We start from the raw sequence: 20,682 nt of genomic DNA, 5'->3' as shown, positions 1-20,682 counted from the left end.
CTTGTCAACGCCTGGTCGGAACAGTCTGCCCCAGCAAGTCTTCCCAACCACATACAAGATGCACTCTCTTCCTGTGCTCCTGCCCGTCAGCTTCGTTTGATGTCTGCTTTGCTGCAGGATGATGATGATGATGCAGAGGAGATAACCGAGTCGGAGCTGCGTCGTGCTCTCTCTCGAGGTAAGGCTTCATCCCCTGGTGATGACGGTATCACCTATGCTGTGCTACGTCTGCTCCAACAAGTTCCTGGTAGCCCTTTACTTAAATTGTACAATCTTTGTTTCAGAGACGGTTGTGTACCAGGAGCCTGGACCAGCAGTACAATTGTCCCCATCCCCAAGCCTGGCACGGCGAAGTTCAGGCCGATTTCCCTTACTTCTTGTTTCTACAAGGTGATGGAGAGGATCTTACTCAACCGTCTCATGTACAGGCTTCAGGACCGCCTTTCTCCACATCTGTATGGTTTCCTTCCTCAGCGCAGCATGCACCACTGCCTCGTTGACTTGTATTCTTGCCTCTCCCGGGACAGTGTGGTGGCCTTCGTCGACCTTCAGAGTGCCTTCGATATTGCTAACAGAGACATCATTTTGGATCAACTTGTCAACTTTGGGATAAAGGGTAATCTCTTGCGGTGGATTCGGGGCTATCTCAGTAACAGGACCTCTCGTGTGTTTTTCAGTGGTGTGTACAGTCCTCAACGCAGTTTTCATCTTGGTACGCCACAAGGGGGTGTTCTTAGCCCATTTTTGTTTAATGTACTGATGCATCGGTTGCTCACTTCTCCCCCTAATATTCCTGGAACTACGATTACATGCTATGCCGATGATATTTGTGTTCACTCTTCCTTGCCAAGGGATCTCCAGCGGTTTCTTGACTCCTTCTATGTGGCTTCATCTCACGGTGGCATTATTCTTTCCCCAGATAAGAGCAGAATATTCTCCTGCCGCCCTCCTCAAGCTCTGCCTGACTTCACCATCGGAGGGACTGCCATTCCCTTGTGTTTCAAGTACCGCTACATGGGGGCACCTGTTAAGATCTCGGCTGTTCCCCCCACCAGGCGCCAGGGCCATCCCTTTGTCCGTGACCTGTTGGATCGCCTCCAGCGCTGACTCGCACCACTTCAGTGGCTCACCAACAACTCTTCGGGAATCTCCATCCATGTGGCCAGGACAGTCTATATTACTTTCATTCGCTGTGTTGTTGACTATCTCTCCCCTGCCTTGATTCAGCTTTCTAGGACTGCTCTGGAGCCTTTAGAAAAATTTCAGAATAGAGCAATGAGAGTAATTCTAGGCTGTCCCATGTCTACCAGGATAGTGAACATGCAGCGTGAGCTGGGGCTTCCGCCTTTAATAGAAAGAATTTATTCTAATGTCACTCGCCTCACTGTCAAGTGCCTCCATTTCCCACAACTTTCACCCCACTACTCTCAGTTAGTCAGGACTTCTCTGAGACCAAACTCCCCAGTTCCTCCTATTCTGCGCGGTGGACGTGCTCTTATTAAATCTGTTTCCTCTATGCTCCGCAGCCTTAATTTGGATGTTCTTGTTGCAGAAGTACCCCCAACCCCCCCACCCTGGGTGCTGCCTATGCCAGAGGTGAGCTTCACTCCCACCTCCAGGTCTGACCCACCTTATCTACAGCTGCAGCTGGCTCTGGAACACGTGGCGACAGTGACGTCCTCTATCACAGCTCCATATCACCTCTATACTGACAGGTCATTGCAATCAGATGGTGCTGCTGGTGGTGCTGTCTACTCACCCAACTTGGAACCACCCCCAGGGGGTTGGGTTGGCTGACGTCTCCGTGATCACTCCAGCTCCACACTGTGTGAACTGTTTGCCATTCTGGATGCTGTTAGTCTTGTCTGCCAACGGGGAGTAAATGCTGTCATCATATGTAACTCCAAGCCTGCCCTTCAGTCCCCATCCAGTGTTCGGCCCACACACTCTACAGTTGTTCAACTGATCTTATCTTTTCTGGCTTTACTGCTTCATCGTAACTTGACTGTCATATTTACATGGGTGCCATCTCATGTTGGTTTACGCCACAATACCACAGTCGACAGACTCGCGAAGGAAGCCTGCCGTTTGCCTCCTCATGGTGATGGTCGCCCTCTCTCCCTGACTTGTTATCTCTCCAGAGTTCGCACCGCTGCTTTCCTCCCTGTGCGACGCCGCAGAGATGCAGAAAGGCCCTACAGCGTGTCCATCAACCATTACGAGTCTGTCTGCCGCCTCAAGTATTCCTACCGTCGCCGGGGTCTCATGGTTCAGAGGCACAATGTTGTCTCTGCTCGTCTGAGGCTGGGCTACCGGCAACAGTGGCAGGTCGCTGGGTTGGAAGGGGAGCCTCCCTTCACTGAGTGTCGCTTGTGCCACTCGCCTCGCTCCGACACTATAGAGCATTATTGCCTGGAGTGCCCTACCGTTCGACACCTGCTGCCCCAGGGCCAGCCGTTTGATGTAGTGTGTCGACACTTATTAAACCACGAAGTTTTAAAAGAACTCTTGGTGCGTCACCCTCGTTTTGGCGGGTTTAAGTAGCTCACTGTGCCCTGTGTGGCATATACCTCCATGTAATGTCCCTACATGTTCATGAGTTTAGTCTTTATTTGTGTGTGTGTGTGTGTGTGTGTGTGTGTGTGTGTGTGTATGCATATGTATGTATGTGTGTATATATGTGTATATATGTATATGTGTATATATGTGTATGTGTATGTGTATGTGTGTGTGTATGTATATGTATACATATGTCCATAGCTGTTTTCGAGGATTCCATATGTATCATGTTTCACATGTACTGTCTGACGCTGTTGCGTAATAAATTAAATAAATAATAATAATAATAATAAGTATTGGAACGAGCACGCAAAAACAGTCAGACATGAAGTGTGAAGCCCTATACGAAGCACGGCACCAAAGTGTTATATCGGAGGCTAGAGAGACATCCACACTTAAAGGTCTGGAACGTGTCTGAGTGAGCAAGCTTGCTAGTGTTGTTGTTTTGGTTAAAGCTGAGGAAGTGTGTCATCCCACTTACCTGATATCAATGCACACTTTTATATGACCCATGGCACTCTATTATGTACACACTTTCAGGTTTAGGCTTTGGACCCTCGCTCCAAAGCATGGCAGCTCACACACTTGACTCATTTTTTTTTTTTTAGCTCAGTTTGACCCTTTCTGGCTCTTCTAGATGTACGTTGGCGAATTCTGAGAAGAGCCCCTTACTTAACATACCTTGCTCTCCCATAAGCTTTTCCCAGCAATGTGCGTAGGTCGCTGTTGCATTACAATCAAGAGATAAATCAGTTTGGGTGCTCAGTGTGGTGCTTTTTGCCTTCATTTTAGCTTTTTATCAATCTTCTTCTTTACCTTCCATCTTTTCCCACTTCAATATGAGGTCGATAGTCAACTTAGGAGATGCATGACCTGGAAATCTAAGTTCATCCCGCACGAGTCGAATCCCCGTCATCAGATACTCAGACAACCCCTCGTCATTCCCAAGGTCATCCCACTCACGTTCCCAGTCCTCCACAACGTCCTCTCACCTTCTTGTAAATTTGGGACATTTAAAGCTACACTGAATCTATGCACACCATTGAAAAGTTTATGAAAAAGTAATAGGTGATGCAAAAGTGACTTTTCTCAAACGTCTCAACTATACTCGAAATGAACGGATCTTGAATGTGGCTCTTTATTGTATTGTTTTTGTTTTGTTTTGTATTTCTTGGAAGGAACGGTTTGCGGGCTCCTGGTCTTTAGTTCCTTCTTCCTAGCATAAAGAAATACTACTGAAAAACGCCAAAAAGCCCCAAATTGAGCACAAAAACTGTTACCTCGAAAAACTGATAAAGCGACAATTGACTTATTCACACTGGAAAAGTAACACGTATTAATGATTGGCCATTCCTCAGAATTTGCTATCGTACTGCTAGAAAAGGTAAAAAAATAAATAAAACGGTAAAGTGAACACCAAAACTTGGTTATCTCAGAAATAGTTAAATTTACAGTGAACTTATGCACATCGTTGGAAAGTTAATGGAAAAGTAGTAAGTATTACTTTAGTGGCTTTTCAAAACTTTAACAACATTTGGCTGAAAAAAAAAAGCCAAACTCACCAAACTGAGACTTTAAAATGGATTATTGAAGACATTATTGAAGATATTATTGAAGATATTATTGAAGACATTAGTGAAGATATTACTGAAGATATTATTGAAGACATTATTGAAGACATTTTTGAAGACATAATTGAACACATTATTGAAGACATTATTGAAGACATTATTGAAGACATTATTTAACCGCAGCAGACGTACTCACAAGGATGGAGGACTAAAACAAAAACACTACCAAACTTAGTCACTGGAACACTTAGTAAACTTTCAAATATGGATGACCACACTGTATATAACTTCCTTTTTTTGTTATCATGTGCCAGTTAGATATTAACCTGTTTCTAGTTATAGGCTTCTTTTATAATTTTACCTCACCTGATAAGACGGGGTGAAATATTTCTTCCTGGCTGAATGAGCTTAAAAACTCCAAAACTAATGGGAAAATACATCAGAACAATAGTACTCAACCAGAACTCAAACACGCGGACTTAAATCTGCACATGTCACCTGCTTGATACGGGAATTATAGCCTGCACACACACACACACACACACACACACACACACACGCACACACACACACACACGCACACACACACACACACGCACACACACACACACACACACACACACACACACACACACACACACACACACACACAGAGCAGTGTTTTCAAAGCTGGGTGATGTATGACCTATTCAGAAATAAAATCCCAGCACACAGGAAATTCAAATACGATCATTTCACCCAAATTTTAGAAATGTTAATTGCACAAGACTGAATGACAAATGTACATTCTGATTAGCAGGGGACGGATCAAGGAGAACGCATATCCACATCACGACCAGGGATGGATTAGAAGCACACATCAAGAAGCTATTTTTTGACAGGAACGCTACACTTAACAATCCTTCTTCCAGTTTAGTCAAAATCTGGTCACTTTTCATCCCCAAAACACTACCCAGACAACACCCCACTGAGTTCAACACACAGTGACACCGCACCGTGTTCCTTTGTCAAGTACTTCAGTGATGTCTTTCAGTTTATTCTTCGTTGCTACCTGATGATTATATTCAACATCTGGTACTGAAACAATTAACGAAAACTGTAACCATTCCACTTAGAAAAGTTTATCCCAGGCTGAACCAGCATGACTGAAAGTGGCAAGGATGAACGAATACAGACGTCAATGGATACGGTGGATCGAGAGAACGTTAAACCACTTTGTACCCACCAGGCAGCAGGCAGGAAGAGAAGTAAGGGCAGGGACATGGTGAACGTCAACCACCGCCAGTTTGGGAGAACCGAGGCCACTCCTCCCAACACCATCATCCCCACACACCACGGCATGAAAATGATGATTCCAGCCACTGATCTGTACCGCGCCTCGAAAGTTTCCATAACTGTAAAAAAATAAATAAATAAAAATGTAAATATAGCCTTTTATTTTACGTGTAATCAGAGTGGATTATAAATGACTAAACGGTATACTGTATGTACTGTACTAAAGTACAGTTTATGTACAGTACATTATAAGTTTACTTTTAATACAAGGAGTTTATTTTTGCGCAGGTAATAATTTATTTATTTAAAACAAAACTCCAACTTTAAGAAATCATGCAAATAATAACATAAGAAACAAGATTCATACAAGTTTGGCAGATACCTCTTAAGTTTTTCCTTGTATATTGCCACACAGAAAAATATTCTTTTAAAGAATGGACAAAATGTCGATAACTTATGTATGAAAAGTTTATGATTTCATCACTGATCTATCAATGTCATTCCAGGGGAAAGAAATGCTGATAACTTGTGTATGAAGTGTTTTTTGTTTTTTTATGTGCCATTGATCCATCAGTGCTACCAAGAGCCAGTCTCAGCTCAAGAACTCTTCTGTTTGTTCTAAACAGTAAATTTTACTGGCTAAATATTTTATCACTTGCGGTGATGAATATGAATATCAGTGGCAAAAGATAAAAAAAAAAAAAAAAAAAAAAAAAAGCACGTCTAAAAAAATAACGACCTGTCAGACTTTGTTCACTGGCCTCGACCTTCGAAAGATTATTCTCACAATCGAACTACTTCATTCTTGCCAAACCTTAAACCTTCCACCAAGTTTGGTTCAGATCACATCAGAAGTAGCTGAGCTGACTTTGCTCTGTAACCCTGACCGTTGATCTTTTCAAGTAACCTTTGCCATTGATTCCTCTCAATATCGATTCTCTTTGTCCTTGTTTTAACCTGAACATTTCCACCAAGTTTAGTCTATATCTGATCAAAACTTGAAGTTGACCTTGCAATGTGACCTTGACCTTTGACGTATTTGTAAAAAACAACAGGTCAGCTTTTGGGGTGATCCTCAACTCAGCCACCATGTTTGATTCAAATCAGATCCAGAATGTTTTAGTTATTTTGTTCACATGTAGATACACAAGTACAACTTTGCCATTGCCTTGTAACCTTCATGTCTGACTAATTGCAAAACTCAGTCCTTTCGCTCCTCCCTGACCCTTAACGGTTCCACCTAATCTGGTTCAAATCTGATCAGATATGTTTTACTTAACACTGCCCTCTAACCTTGACCTTTGACCTTCCCCTGTGACCTCCTGTGACCTTGACCTTAGAATAATTATTTTCGAAATCAAATCCTTCTATTGATACATTATCCTCAACCCTGCCACAAAGGCTTACATAATAATAACTGAAAAATGACCTTGCCCTGTGACCTTAGCTTTTGATCAACGGTTCTCAAAAACAGTAGGTTTACTTCATGGCCGGCCTTCAACCCTTCCACAAGGTTGGTTAAAACCGGATCAAAATTATTTGATCTTTTTTGTGAACAACACAAACACGGGTCGAATTCTGAGCTTGCCCTGTGACCTTGACCTTTCACGGATTCTCAAAACTGAGTCATTTTATTCTTGCTTTACCGGCAACCTTTCCTCTAAGTTCGAGTTAAGCCGGATGAAAACTGTTTATTTTGACTGATCATTCTATTACCTAGACCTGTAACCTCTGAACTATTGCTATAAAAAAATAAAAAAAAATCTCATTTGCTGCTCCTCAAGCCTTTCACCAAGTTTGGCTTGTCACGGGGTTTTTATAATATCACTGAGTTTTTAAAATAAATGCTTAAATATTATTTAAATTGATAATAATATTCAATAATATTAAAGAGCAGAGACAATGATTGTCTTGCTACATCAAGCAACGATTACTTTACGCTGACTTGCTACGATTCTCTAAGAACGAGAATTTATAAACTTTCTCAACAGTACACAGCAGAGACTAATTACTCACAATTGCTGAATTACTGTACTGTTAGCCTCTGGAGAAAGTTACTTCACCCCTGACAATAAATAACTAATACTAATATCAGGTTCTTGCCGATGCTTAACTCCTATGGCACAACGGATTTTAAGTTAATACAACAAGACTGGTCTAAGTACCAGTTATGAATAGTAAAACGTTTATGCAAGCTAGGAGCTATATGGAAAATAAGCTTAATTTGGAGAAATGAAACAAGATTTTACTTTACATTGATCTCAAGAAAAAGAACTGTTAAATTTATTGATTACAAAAATAAATTTAACGTTACAATTCAAATCAATTAAATGAGACGCACTCACTCACTCACGCAATAGCTAAATACTTACGCCTAGGAAAAACACCTTAACTAAACTCTTAAAACTACAAAATACACAAAGGAAGTACCAGTCGATGAATGCTATGTATCACCGGGGGGGGGGAGGACTGGATTACTGTACTAGTAGAGTTTGGGTGCTAGGGACCTCTCACACTGCTGGCACAGGACCTTTCTCCGTCACAACAAACACTAGACTGACCAAGTCGAGGGAAAGAAAAGCGGAGCACTAGGCCGCATTTTCTAACGGTCGAGTGAGCAGGGGCGAACAATAAAAAAACAATAGTATCGCTCAGTACAGCACTTAGTGACGTGCATTAAATCGGTCACTTTTGAAAATGGTGACGAATGTTTTGAAAAGTATACTCCGAAATGGAGGGAGAAACGGTTAGCTGAGCGATACACAGTGAGTTTTCCACTAATAGTTCGTGGCTTCTCACAAAAGGGAAATGTCGCGAATTGATTCGTGACATGGCTAAAATGGAATAAAAAGTTTTTGAGTTACTTCGCTCACATAAACACAGATGGTCAAACTGGGATAAAAACTGGGTTATTTTGTTCACACACACGCGTGCGCACTGATCAAAACAACACCCCCTTCTTATTCCACGAGTGGTGGGTGTAATTGCATCCACGTGCTGAACAGATGTTTCACTGTAAGTTTCAACAGTTGTACCCGCCAGCAGGATTACGCCTTTCATACCGCTCTTGCCACATCCAGACGACGTTATTCAGTTTATTAAAGATTCCCTCAGAGCCAAAGAGTTACGATAATAAAGACGTCACTACAGTCTACAAAAACAAAGTGCCTTACGATCAAAGCACTTGGTGTGACTGAATAGACTGCTGCTGTAGATGCTCCCACATTTACAAAAAAAAAATCCAACACTAATCACTTCATCTCGAGTCACCCCTAATCTGAATATTATGGTCTTGTGATGCCAGAATTAATTGAAATCATCACACTGAAGGGGTTACCAAAATAACACGAAAACAAGGTGTTGATGTGACCTATGGAAAATTAATCTTACTGACAGGGAAAGCACGCAACAAGCATTCTCTCTGATAACGGCATGCAACCTTTGATTTAAAAACCCAGGTCCCTATGTGGCTGCAGGTACGAACCGGGAATCGAACCCGGAACTTCCTGGACGTGAGGCAAGTGTTTTTCCAAGTACACCACCACCAACCTTACAGGGATCAGAAGACATACAGACCCTGGCAGTTGCACCGCTAGATTTTAATTATATTCGATCAATATTCAATCAAGAAGGCATAAAGGTACATAGAAATGGTACTGTAACGGTAAAGTCCTTTAACGAATAAGAAAATTCAAATACAGAAGTGTGTACAATCCATTTCTTCCCGTAGTTTGCTCACCGCATGAACAGAAAAAAAAAAAATCGGAATCACAGGCTACTCAACATTGGCAGAAATGCTTGAACAGTATTTTGATTTGCTGACCGTTTGTGCAATAAAGAAGTAGACTGAGCAGAGGGCAGAGGGATGTGCTATTATGCTCACAATGGATGAATGGCTATGATTCGGGTGGAAGCACGGATATATAGGAGAGAGCCGACGATGGGGAGAAGGCGCGTGAGAAAACGGGGAACGGACGCTGAGGACGCAAAAGGAGTGAAATGGATGGATGAAGTACGATTAGAGATGTATTGGACTCCTTATTAGCAATGCCGAAGCCGTAACTGCTGTGATATAGTCGGCTTCAGTGTATGTATGTATGCATGTGTGTATGTACAGTACGTATGTATAAAAGAAAAATCGCCAATGCTTAATACGAACTGGGTCATAACTGGTTCATACGCAGCGAGGTGTGTGGTAAGACGTAATTCAATATTGGTGTAGATCCATCAAAGGTCAAGGTTAGGGGTCAAGGTCATATTTCTGGCATGGCGTTGTTGTGAGCACCCTCTCTAGTTAACATGGTAGTTGGCTGACCGTCCCACAGGTATTCTAGAATCATGTCTTAAAACACAAACTACTAAATACATAAAGTAAGTGATTGTAAGGACCTGTAAGCCATTAAAACCGAGATTTGTGAGGGCTTCAGTGATGTGTGTGAAGAGCAGTGATGTGTGTAATGAGCAGTGATGTGTGTAATGAACAGTGATGTGTGTAATGAGCAGTGATGTGGGTGGTGAGCAATGACGTGTGTGATGAGCAGTGATGTGTTTGATGAGCAATGATGTGTGTGATGAGCAGTGATGTGTGTAATGAGCAGTGATATGGGTGGTGAGCAGTGATGTGGGTGATGCGTTTGGTTCATTCCAGTGAGGCCAAATATGCGAGAATAGCACCACTATCACTTCAACGACCTTCCAAAACGTGACGAAATAAGTGGCTTGGCGGTAAATATAGGTCTAAGTCGGCTATGTTACAGTTACAGCAGTTCATGGGTGGTGTATCTCTTTATGTAATGGGGATGGGAGGATTTAACACTACATCCATGATTCCTAAAATTTAAAAAACCAGACCTAAGTTAGAAGACTTTATGGACTAACTCTATTCAGACCCTTATTTACTGCCGAGTCACGTATTTCTTCACATTATGAGAGGTCCGCGGATCACCATCTTCCTTTTGCAAAAAGGGAGTCGTATCAAGCACTGGACTGACTTCTGTGTCCTAGGAGGCATCGTAGCGACATTTCCTCTGTGGTTTATTATAAAAAACTTAATAATCTCTTTTGTGTTAACTACATATTTTTAGTATGGACAGTTTTTGCCTCAGTAACATTCAGTCGATAATTTAAAAAAATAAAAAATAAAAGCGCAGAAGGGATCCAGTGGTATCCGACACGACCAACATGTGGTGTCACTATCCTCTAAATATGCATAAAATAACTATGCCCACTTCGTAATATCACAACCCAGCCATGTATGACGTCCGAACCAATGCAGGCTTGCCAGTGATGAGTAAGATAATCATTGCTATGTTTTAAGTAATCATCTCTGGTGTCAAACTGTTTCGCATCAAATGTGCACCGATATTTTTGATTGGCTGTACAAGGGGAAAATCATGTGTACTACGTCAAATAAATCTCTGACGAAGTATCGCTACGAAATCTCCCACGTCACCCTGAACACGGTTTAGTGACCTACCCATCGAGTAGCCGGGCTGGATGCAGGCGGAGTGGAAGAGGCCAGAGAAGAAGCGCACCACCAGGATGGCCGTGAGGTCCGGGAGCCAGTTGATCGAGTTGCCCAAGACAGTGTAAACAATACTGCCTATGGTGAGCGTCAACTTGCGACCATACCTGCAGCAGACCGCGTTAGATGGTTGGAAGGACATGGACATTTGGTGATGGATGTTTCATGACTATACCTGTTTCACCCTAACTTGGCCCAGATTTTCGTCCCTTTGGAGCTTATTTCATGTAACTGAGTGGCAGAGAAAGTGCTACGGCTCTGCATCCTCTCAGTAACGCTTCCTTGTGACTAGCATCGTATTCTAGTGTTAATCCATTGTTTTAACTCAGCATTCAACTTGGAAAGATGGCAATTTTAGACAAAGTTTAAAGTAAAAAGGGCAGAGAAGAAGGTATAGGTTTTGTGCATATCAACTACGCGAGTTATTATGATAATTATTGCCAGATCTAACTCTTCCCCCAGAAAACAACCAGCAGTAGTCGATTTAAGGTACCTCCACGTCCTCATCTGTACCACTGGATGAAAAGGGACGCAGGGGGAAAGAATCTGCGTCCACCAGTCCGATCGACCCCAGAATCAAACTCGAGTTCTTCCAGTTGCTAGCTGAATGTGCTAATCAATGCACCACCAGCTCCCCAAACATGACTAAGTATATATTTTTACTTTTGAGTATATTCATCTTCTATAATCCCAATGAATTAACGAGAAAACATGAGGAAATATTTCGACTACTTTATTTTATCATATGCTCACAACACCTATACAGCAGACCGAAAATCCAACGAAAAAATGAAAAATACAATAGAGGAAATAGGTCCAATAATGAATCATAATATTGTGCCATGTTCAAAAGACCTGTGCATCAAATTGACGAACAACGGACGCTTACTGTACCTGTCAGCAAACCAACCGTTCACAGGCGAGCCGAAGAATGACCCAATGAAGTACATGCTGTTATATAAGGGTCTCAGGAACTTTCTGCCACACACCAGCTTGAACTGAAACGGTGAGGACATGTGTGAGTAGAAAGATCTCAGGCAGCTTCAGTGTGGATTCTTGTGTTTTATACATCGTTGGGTGCTTACTCCCGTATGTCTTATTCCTTCCTGAACTTTAGGAGGCATATTTCCTTCTCATCTGTTGCGTTCGTCATGTTGTTTACTTAAAAAATAGTCTCTCTCTCTCTCTCTCTCTCTCTCTCTCTCTCTCTCTCTCTCTCTCTCATCTGCGCAGTATTCTATTGAGCATGCAGCCTTGCAGTAAAAATACGCAGCAAAGAACCAGTGTAAAGAATATCACTAAATGTGTTGTGTACTGGCGTGTTGCATTTACGTCACATTTTAGATATGAAATTAATAACATAAACAATTTTTTCCCTTATTTAATTCAGGTGAAGAATGTTGGTCATATGATGCAATGGGTGAGGGTGGGGGGGTCCGATCTGTGCCAACCGTGAAAGAGGCATTACTCAAAAAAAAAAAAAAAAAGTTGGGAACCACTGCAGTAGTCTATTCTCTTGTTACGTCCCCTTAACGCATGCAGTCCGGTGATGATTTTTATTAATTTATCCTTGCCAGCTTCACACAGTTTTATTCAGCACTGCATAGTCTACTTGTGATAAAGTAAATATCGGTAAACATCTCACCAGTTCCATAAGTCTCCCCAGAGCTGAATAAAACTGTCTGGAGAGAGCAAAAATAAAATGAACATACGATATTAGGAGTCGGTGAAGTAATTTAAAAACATTGGTTATAGCTGATATTATACTGTATAACTGTGGTTGCAGATGCTTGGGATCTCAGGTCGTTTATTTACTTGTACTTATAATAGCAGTGGTTGCAGCTGCCGGAGGAAATGTGTTGTACGATAGACTTGTTTAGAGTGGATCACAGCGGGTACATTTACGCACAACGCTAGCCTAAGCTGGGCCCCAACCTTACCAACACAAAAATGGAGAGGTTTTTAAAAACACAAAAACACATCCTTAGGAGTATTAATAGGATGCACCAAAACTACAAATACGGATTGCATCATCAAGAAGCAAAACTAGTCCCAGTCAAAGATCAAATGAATATGAGTGGCACACATTTCATTGCTTCAGTTCAAGACCCATCCCAGTCTTAAAAACTATGTTGCATTACTCCCTGTCCACACACAACATAAAACGAAAAGCCGCACAACATCGTTGTATCTTACCACTATCCTCCTCGAACACCCAACACTGCAGTTTAAAAGAACAGACATAAACACACTGCCACCAAAGCCAAACAGTGTCCTTCAAGAACACCACCGGACATCCACCTCGCTTAAACTACCCTACCCAGTAAGACATACGTACTGCAACATACATACTCAGACTGCGACGCAGCCACCACCCTTCACTGCTGCGTTAGCAATACATAATAAGCTCATAAACAGTTCACTTTGCCCATATTGCAGTGCAGCCCCTCACACCACAGGACACATACCCGCCACATACACCACACTGTTGGAACACAGTGTAATGGTAAGAATTTTTATCCCACCGCTGCCACCAGTGTAATAATATAAATATTATCCCACCAGTTGACACCAGTGTAAAGATAAGAATTTTTATCCCCACTGTTATTGTTCATCAGTGTAAAGCTGGTAATGTTATCTCACCGGTATTCACCAGTGTAATGATAGTAGTATTTATATTCTTACCTGTTGTGGGTACTGATCCACTCATCCATGGATATACAAGTGGTACTCGACTTAGTATAACAGTTTATGGTAAATATTTATGAAATATTGTGGTAGCGTTTACAGTTTTTGGCCGAGCTTAGATTTAGTCAGTACCACAGGTGGTTGTCGTTCCCTCAGCGAAGGAATCTTGAATTGGAAGGGGAGTGAATTTGGCTTGAGGACATAATTTCCTTGATTAGGTATACTAATAAAGAAAAGAGAATGATATATTCTTTACTCTACTCCAATAATTCTGTTAACTTCCACAAAAACATTTTTAATTACATGACCCTTTTTAGTATAAGAGACGATTGTATATGTTACCAAGGTTTTTTGGGTGATCATTCCTCTAACATTATTACCAGACGAAACAATTTGATACACGCGAGGTATGGAGTTGTTGTACTTTACTTTCTTTTTGGCCGTTACTCTTGGGCTCAACAATGGCCTCAAGACAGGGACACTTTTTTTACGGGTATGAATTGTCTGTTCGGGCTGGCATAGCCTCGAACCAATAAGAATGGTTATTTGTGTTCATCTTTCACCCATATAATATATTCTCCTCATGTAATTTTCTCGATTCCCACATCAAGTCAGTATTATTTACAGTTCATCATCAACAATGTTATATAGTCACTAGAAATACATAACCTCTCGGGCTTGTCTAGCCTCGAGGAATAATTAAAAAAAAAGAAATGTAATCACCAGGAACACCCAATCACTCGGGCTTGTTTAGCCTCGAGGTACAATTCAAATATCACATTATTGCTCACAATCACTAAGTTCCCTTCCACGCTCCTGATTATTTTTTCCTAATAAATTAATTTTAAAGGAAGAGAACAGTTAATGAATTTGAATTTCACCTTTCCGTTACAGAACATATCACTTTTATATTTCTATTCCTTATCTACAAAAAAAAGTTCACTTGATAGGATCATTAATAACATATCAACTACTTTCGGTTTGTAAAATAACTCATGGGTAGTGTAAGTGTAAGTGTAAAAGTCTACGGGCAATACTATGGGAATAACGTCGTGCTCACACGGACGTCGCCGGTGTCTGGGGAACTAAACGAACGTCCACTAGATACGATGACTGGGGCTCGAGTGACTCTACGTTAAACTCTCAACAATATTACTTCATATAGTCCATAATAAGTAAGGATTAAACAAAGAAAAAGAGGGGGAGGAAGAAGAAATGTGGACGACTCACCTAAACGAACGTCCATTAGATACGATGACTGGGGCTCGAGCGACTCTGGTGGGCATGCTAGCAATGCCACTGCTCAAGTCAAATGAGATGGTGTTTTTGAAATATGGTGGGTTTCAATTCTCTTTACAATTTATTTAGCAGTGTACCCATGACGCCAGGACTTTTGATTGAATTGGGGAAAATTTGGGATTTATTCCTTACTTAATTTAGATACTGATTCTATCACTATCTCAATTTGAATCTGAGAGCAGCTCATGCCATCTAGTGACGGCCAAGATAAACGGAACTTTAAATCCTCACAAATGACATTATTTAGGCCTTTTGGACTGCTAATCTTACATACTTGTTCTAGCAGCTTCGTTAGCAAACATTTCACAACTAGGTTACGGAAAGAATTGTATATTCATCATTATTCTGTTTAAGGTTTAAACTTGGCGCCCAACAACGACAAGAAAAGCTGCGCGCATGTTATTCGTTACTCTACGAGACGGGGAATTCCCATAGCTCAACATCTACAATTACATCACCCACTGCATAGATACAGAAATACATACATGTAAAAATAGTTAACCCTACATTAATCATTAATATATGAATTACTACTTAGCGTAGGAACTTATAAACTAATATTCAAGTTACACCCTATCTAACTTAAAATTACAGTACTACTAAACACATACATGAATATCAAATGTGTGGCACTACAACAGAACACAGACAGTCTTTCAACGTAACCTCAACAAAAGACCTCTGGAAGCAAGCTTTAGAAGTCGCCGCGTTTCTGCGGCCCCTTGGGATCACAACATGATTAGCCTGGAGCTGCAACAACAAAAACAACAGCTGTCGTGGTTACAACCATTTTCGGTCACTGGGATAAACTGGTTTATTAAACCAGGGAGCACTGGTTACAGCTACTGGAGAGCGTTGGTAGTACCGTGGGTATGTTTCTTTTCATCATGTATAGCTGTCGATGTAGTGGTTCACGAACATTAGTGGCAGATTTGTTTGTACACTGTTTAACTGTGGATCCCGCTACTGCAAACTGTGGCTGTGAATTTGCTGTAATACAGGTAAGCAGTGGTTGCGCTACTGGAGATGACTAATAGCACTGTTGATTACTTTGGCTTTATACCGTACAGGAGTGGGTGCATCTACTACACAGCACTGGTTACTATGCTGCGTAGCAGATGTTGCAGTTACCGCACAACGCCAGTGGTAAATTTGTTGGTATTAAACTGTATAAGTTCCCAGCTACAAATACTTTACATCATTTGCGATAGATTTCTTTCTTAATCAGCTTCATGGCAGTGTTTGCGTTTGCTTCACTACAAAACTGAAAGATTTGTTTGTTAGTAAACTTTAATAGCAGTTGTTGCAGCTACAGTACTTCACGACATAAGAGATACTTTTTTCTGACTACTATACTATGCTATACTACTAATATATTGTAGTTTTAGCCAATGGGGAAAGTTGGTCGTGTTTTGTTATTATTATTATTATACATTTTAGTTATGAGTGTGCATACTGGTTAGATTTTTGGTTATGCTGCATAGCTGTCGTTTGAAACAACCACTCTCCTCACGTACCTGCACTCATTGCTACACTGTTAAAATGAAATAATCTACTGCCAAGCAATTTATCTAAACCAGTTGCAATACAATATTGCATAAGAATTTTACCATTATGCGGTACAATAACAACAAAATCTGCCATTCTGTCTACCTGCTGGAAAGGTAAAATACAGCACAACACATCCTACTCTACCACCAAAGTTGTTCAGTGGCAGAAAAAATGATAAACGGCATAATAACAAACATTTCTACCACCAATCTTTTATAATGGTTACAATCACCGTTATGAGTAGTTTGGATAATATAAAGTACTACCAGTTTCCTCCAGCTACTGCAATCAGGGCTACACAATATATTAACATATCTACAATAAGTCCTTCAGTAACTGCTATGGTGTTTTGCAAACAAATATATCTCCTCTTGTAAAGCAGCTGTAGCCACTGTTAAGCTAGATAGCTAGATAAGATTCAAATCAACCAACAATTATCAGAGTTAATTTGAACAAGGCAATACAGTATATGAAAATCTACCACAAGTGCTGTACAGTAAGCTGCACCCGCTGCTGTCACACCATTCATAAACGGTATTTGTTTATTTACTTGGTACGAATTTATATGTAGTACGAGAGTATATTGGTTTTCAAACAGTAATATAGGCATTATAAGCACTGTTTCACTCACTAACTCATCACCATACCTGACCTTTTGCCACATTACCTGATCATCATTTCTGACTGTTTCTTCCTCTAATGCTATGTAAAATTTGTCCTCCATATTGTCATCGATTGGGGAATCACTCTGGCCCTGAATGTCTTTATTGGCCAGGTCACTGGTAACAGGTGAATTGCCGAGAAAATGGCGTGCGGGGGGGGAGGGGGGAGGTTATGCAGTGTAAGGCATTGTCCCTGCTTGGCATCTTGTAGAGGAATGGAGGAAGGTGTCTCGTGTATACGTACGAAAAATCCCGCGCAAAAATTGAAAATTGTGCAAATTAGGGACCTTGCAATTGCACAACGTACCAGTACGTCATCGGGACTGGCAAATGCAAAATGTTGCAACGTACCCATACGTCGATGGGACATCTCGGGTTAAGCTAATCAACAGTACAACACATTTCCTCCACTACCTACAACCGCTGCTGTTCTTAATGGAAAAAAAAAAAATCTGTGATCAAAGTTCTCCAGGAGTTGCAACCACCTATACAGTATAACATCAAGTATTTTAGAACTACTACATGGATTTTTATTACAGGCGAGGGCGAAGCCCTCGCGAGTCTCTCGTCCAGTAGTGGCATTTTCCCACACATGAGCAACCAGCCCGACCCAGCCCAACCGTAATGCTTTTGAGAAACTTATATCTCAGCAACCACAGGGCCAATCACTGTGTGGTTTGCACCATATCAGAGACCAGTTCTTAAAGATATGTTTTTGACAGGTTTCATCACACCCTGGCAGTGCACATGGCACGTGACACGCGCTAAGCACAGCATGTCAAAAATCTTCATATGAGGGCCGCAGGCCAGACAGTGTGTCGTAAAGGCATAAAACTTGGTAGGTAAATAGCCATCAATATACTCTAGGCATCCTTGGGGTGTAAGGAGACATTTCAATGCTTTCGGATTTAAATGGCCTCGCTTATACCTCGCTGACAAAGGCATTTTACTGGTAGGTTACAGTGTAAAAACAAACATTTTCTTGCAGTACTACCTGTGTTATCCAGAAGCTACAGCCATTAGTGCATACAATATTAGGGAAAAAATATACCTCTAACTAAGGTAAATAGTTGCTACCCCGTAGCGCAGTATAAAAGACACAAAATATTATGAATGCACTCCAGTAGATGCGACCATTGCCATACAGCATAATAACTAATAAATCAACCAGCAATATTCTCCAATGGCTGCAAACTGTGGTGCACAGTATAAAAATAATATAGAGAGTACAATCCCTCTCAAGTAGTTGCAACCGTAGTTACACAGTGTTAAACAAAATTATCTGTTCATCATCACCATCAACCTTTGTCAGTCCATTGCAGGACAAAGACCTCTCTCGTCTTTCTTCACTGTGACAGGCTGTTAACCTGTTCCATCTAATTCTAGCAAATCTTTGAATCTCGTCTCAACATATCGTCCTGTGTCTGCATTTTCCCCTCACTCCATCTCTGGGCAGCCACTGAGTAACTCTGTCTGTCCATGTGTTATCTGTTCTACGAAGGACATGATCTAACATCCATTTATGCTTTTTTTTTTTTTTATTGTAATGGTTATATACTCTGTCTGTTCCTTCTCCATGAAGCTCTCTTTTTATCTCTCTATGTGACCTTTACCATGATTCTTCCCATTCCTCTCTGAGTATTCCTACGTTACTTTCCAAGAATTCTTTTACACTCCATATTTCTGACCCATAAGTTAGAACAGGAAGGAAGGACATTGATTATATAGCCGTCTCTTTTGGCAATATGGCATTTGCACATCTTTCTTGTACCCATTTACATTGCCAACAGCCTTCCATCCCATTCCCATTCTTCGCTTGATTTTATTGTGATGGAGTAGGTCTGCTTGAACTGTCTGCCCTTGATATATGTATTCCTCGACACATTCTGGTTCAACTACTCTTACTGGACGGGAACAAACATGTCTCTTGAACATAATCTTCGTCTTTTTCATATTCATTTTCAAGCCTACCTTCAGACTCTCCCTGTTCAGATCACCTATTATTTCCTGTAGTTCTTCCCCTGATTCGCAGCAAAAAAGAATAATTATGTCGTCTGCAGATCTAAGATACCATAGTTCTGTTGCTCTCCATCTAAGTTAATTCCTTTGTCATCTCAATCTAGATGTCAGAAAACGTCCTTTAGGCATGTAGTGAATATCTTGGGTGAGACTGTCCCTTTGTCTAACATCTTTCTTAACTGGCATTTTCTGGCTGTCCTTATGGAGTTTTATGATGGCCATGATATCTCTACAGATATCTTTTGTACTTTAACATAAGTTTCTTCTACACCTTGTCCTCGAATTGCTCTCATCACTGCTGCTGCTTCAACTGAATCAAATACTTTCTCATAAGCAACAAATGCCATGCACAAACGTTTCTTATATTCTGAGGTCTTCTCAGTCACCCGATTAATAACTAGAATATGGTCTATTGTCCAATAACCATTTTAAAATTCTGCCTGTTCTACTGGCTGGTTTGCATATAAGGTAGGAAACTAATTGGACGGAAGTTCTTTTGTTTTTGTTTTTGTTTTCACCCTTTTTCTGGAGCAGAGTGCATTCTTCCAAAACTTCGGCGCAGCTTTGGCTTCTAAACTTTTCGTAAACAGCTCTTTTAGTTCGTTTAATGCAAAGTCATCTGCATCCTTAACAAGATCAACTGTGATACCTCCATCAACTGCTGCTTTACCCTTCACCCTTCCTCTCATAGCGCTCTTTACTTCCCCTTATAGTGTAACGCTTTCGGATGACTTGTGTCCACCATTTCTCTATGAGCCTATCCTGGCCTGACTACTACAACGGTTCTGCTGCTGTAATGTTTTATATAAAATTCTTCGGTTATTTATTGTTTGCCACATCTCCATTAAAGTCTCTGAGAGAAAACATATGGTATCCTCCTACACCAAGTCACCGCTTACTTTTTAACACAATGTAGCGGGAGTTGCAAGTACATAAGGAGAATGTTCCTCTGTTGATTATTTTTTTTTCTTCTTTCATTCTGTACACCAGCGTTTGCAGCTACTAGAAATTATTGGTGGTTGACTTGTTTGCTATTATAGTGTATAGCAGTGGTTACGGCTACCGGAAAACATTCGTGGTACTTTCGTTTGTCTGTTAAACGCGGTTGCAGAGATTTACGTTCATTGGAGGTATATTTGTTTCTTATTATGTATGTCGCGAAGGTTACAACCACAGGGGAACACTTTTAGTACTGCAGGTTAGTGTGTTTGTTTTTCTGCTGTAGTGTATGAAGTCAGTGTGTTCAAAAATATTAGTAAGAGCCTTGGTGTTACACTGTATAACTGTGGTTGTAGTTGCTGGGATGTTTAGTCGTGTATTTTTTGGCAATAATAACCAATGACAGTGGTTGCAGGTAGAGGAGAAAATTAGGTGTATTGTAGATTTCAGTTTTAGAGTGGATGCCAGCGGGTGCGGCTACTGAACAGGATTGGTGGTCATTTTCATTTAACGTATTATTTTATTCATATTAATTCAGATCGGCCTTAGCTAATTTTATTTTTACTTTGCTTTGCTGTGGCAGAGTGGCTGCAAC

The 20,682-nt window shown here is 41.0% G+C and overlaps 1 protein-coding gene across 1 annotated transcript in view; it reads right to left on the bottom strand.

The window, feature by feature from the left end:
* LOC145406634 (organic anion transporter 3-like) overlaps nt 1-20,682 on the bottom strand; it is a 79,712-nt gene that overhangs the window by 24,330 nt on the left and 34,700 nt on the right. The window contains exons 5-7 of the mRNA XM_080277711.1: nt 11,824-11,927; nt 10,882-11,036; nt 5,356-5,524 (exon numbers count right to left, since the gene is read on the bottom strand). Coding sequence (XP_080133837.1) covers nt 5,356-5,524; nt 10,882-11,036; nt 11,824-11,927 — 428 coding nt within the window. The remainder of the gene's footprint in view (nt 1-5,355; nt 5,525-10,881; nt 11,037-11,823; nt 11,928-20,682) is intronic.

The sequence above is a fragment of the Coenobita brevimanus genome, chromosome 71, assembly GCF_032717465.1.
Source record: "Coenobita brevimanus isolate Jiangsu-jjx chromosome 71, ASM3271746v2, whole genome shotgun sequence".
NCBI classification, from domain to species: domain Eukaryota; kingdom Metazoa; phylum Arthropoda; class Malacostraca; order Decapoda; family Coenobitidae; genus Coenobita; species Coenobita brevimanus.
This window is presented reverse-complemented; position numbering and strand designations above follow the sequence as displayed.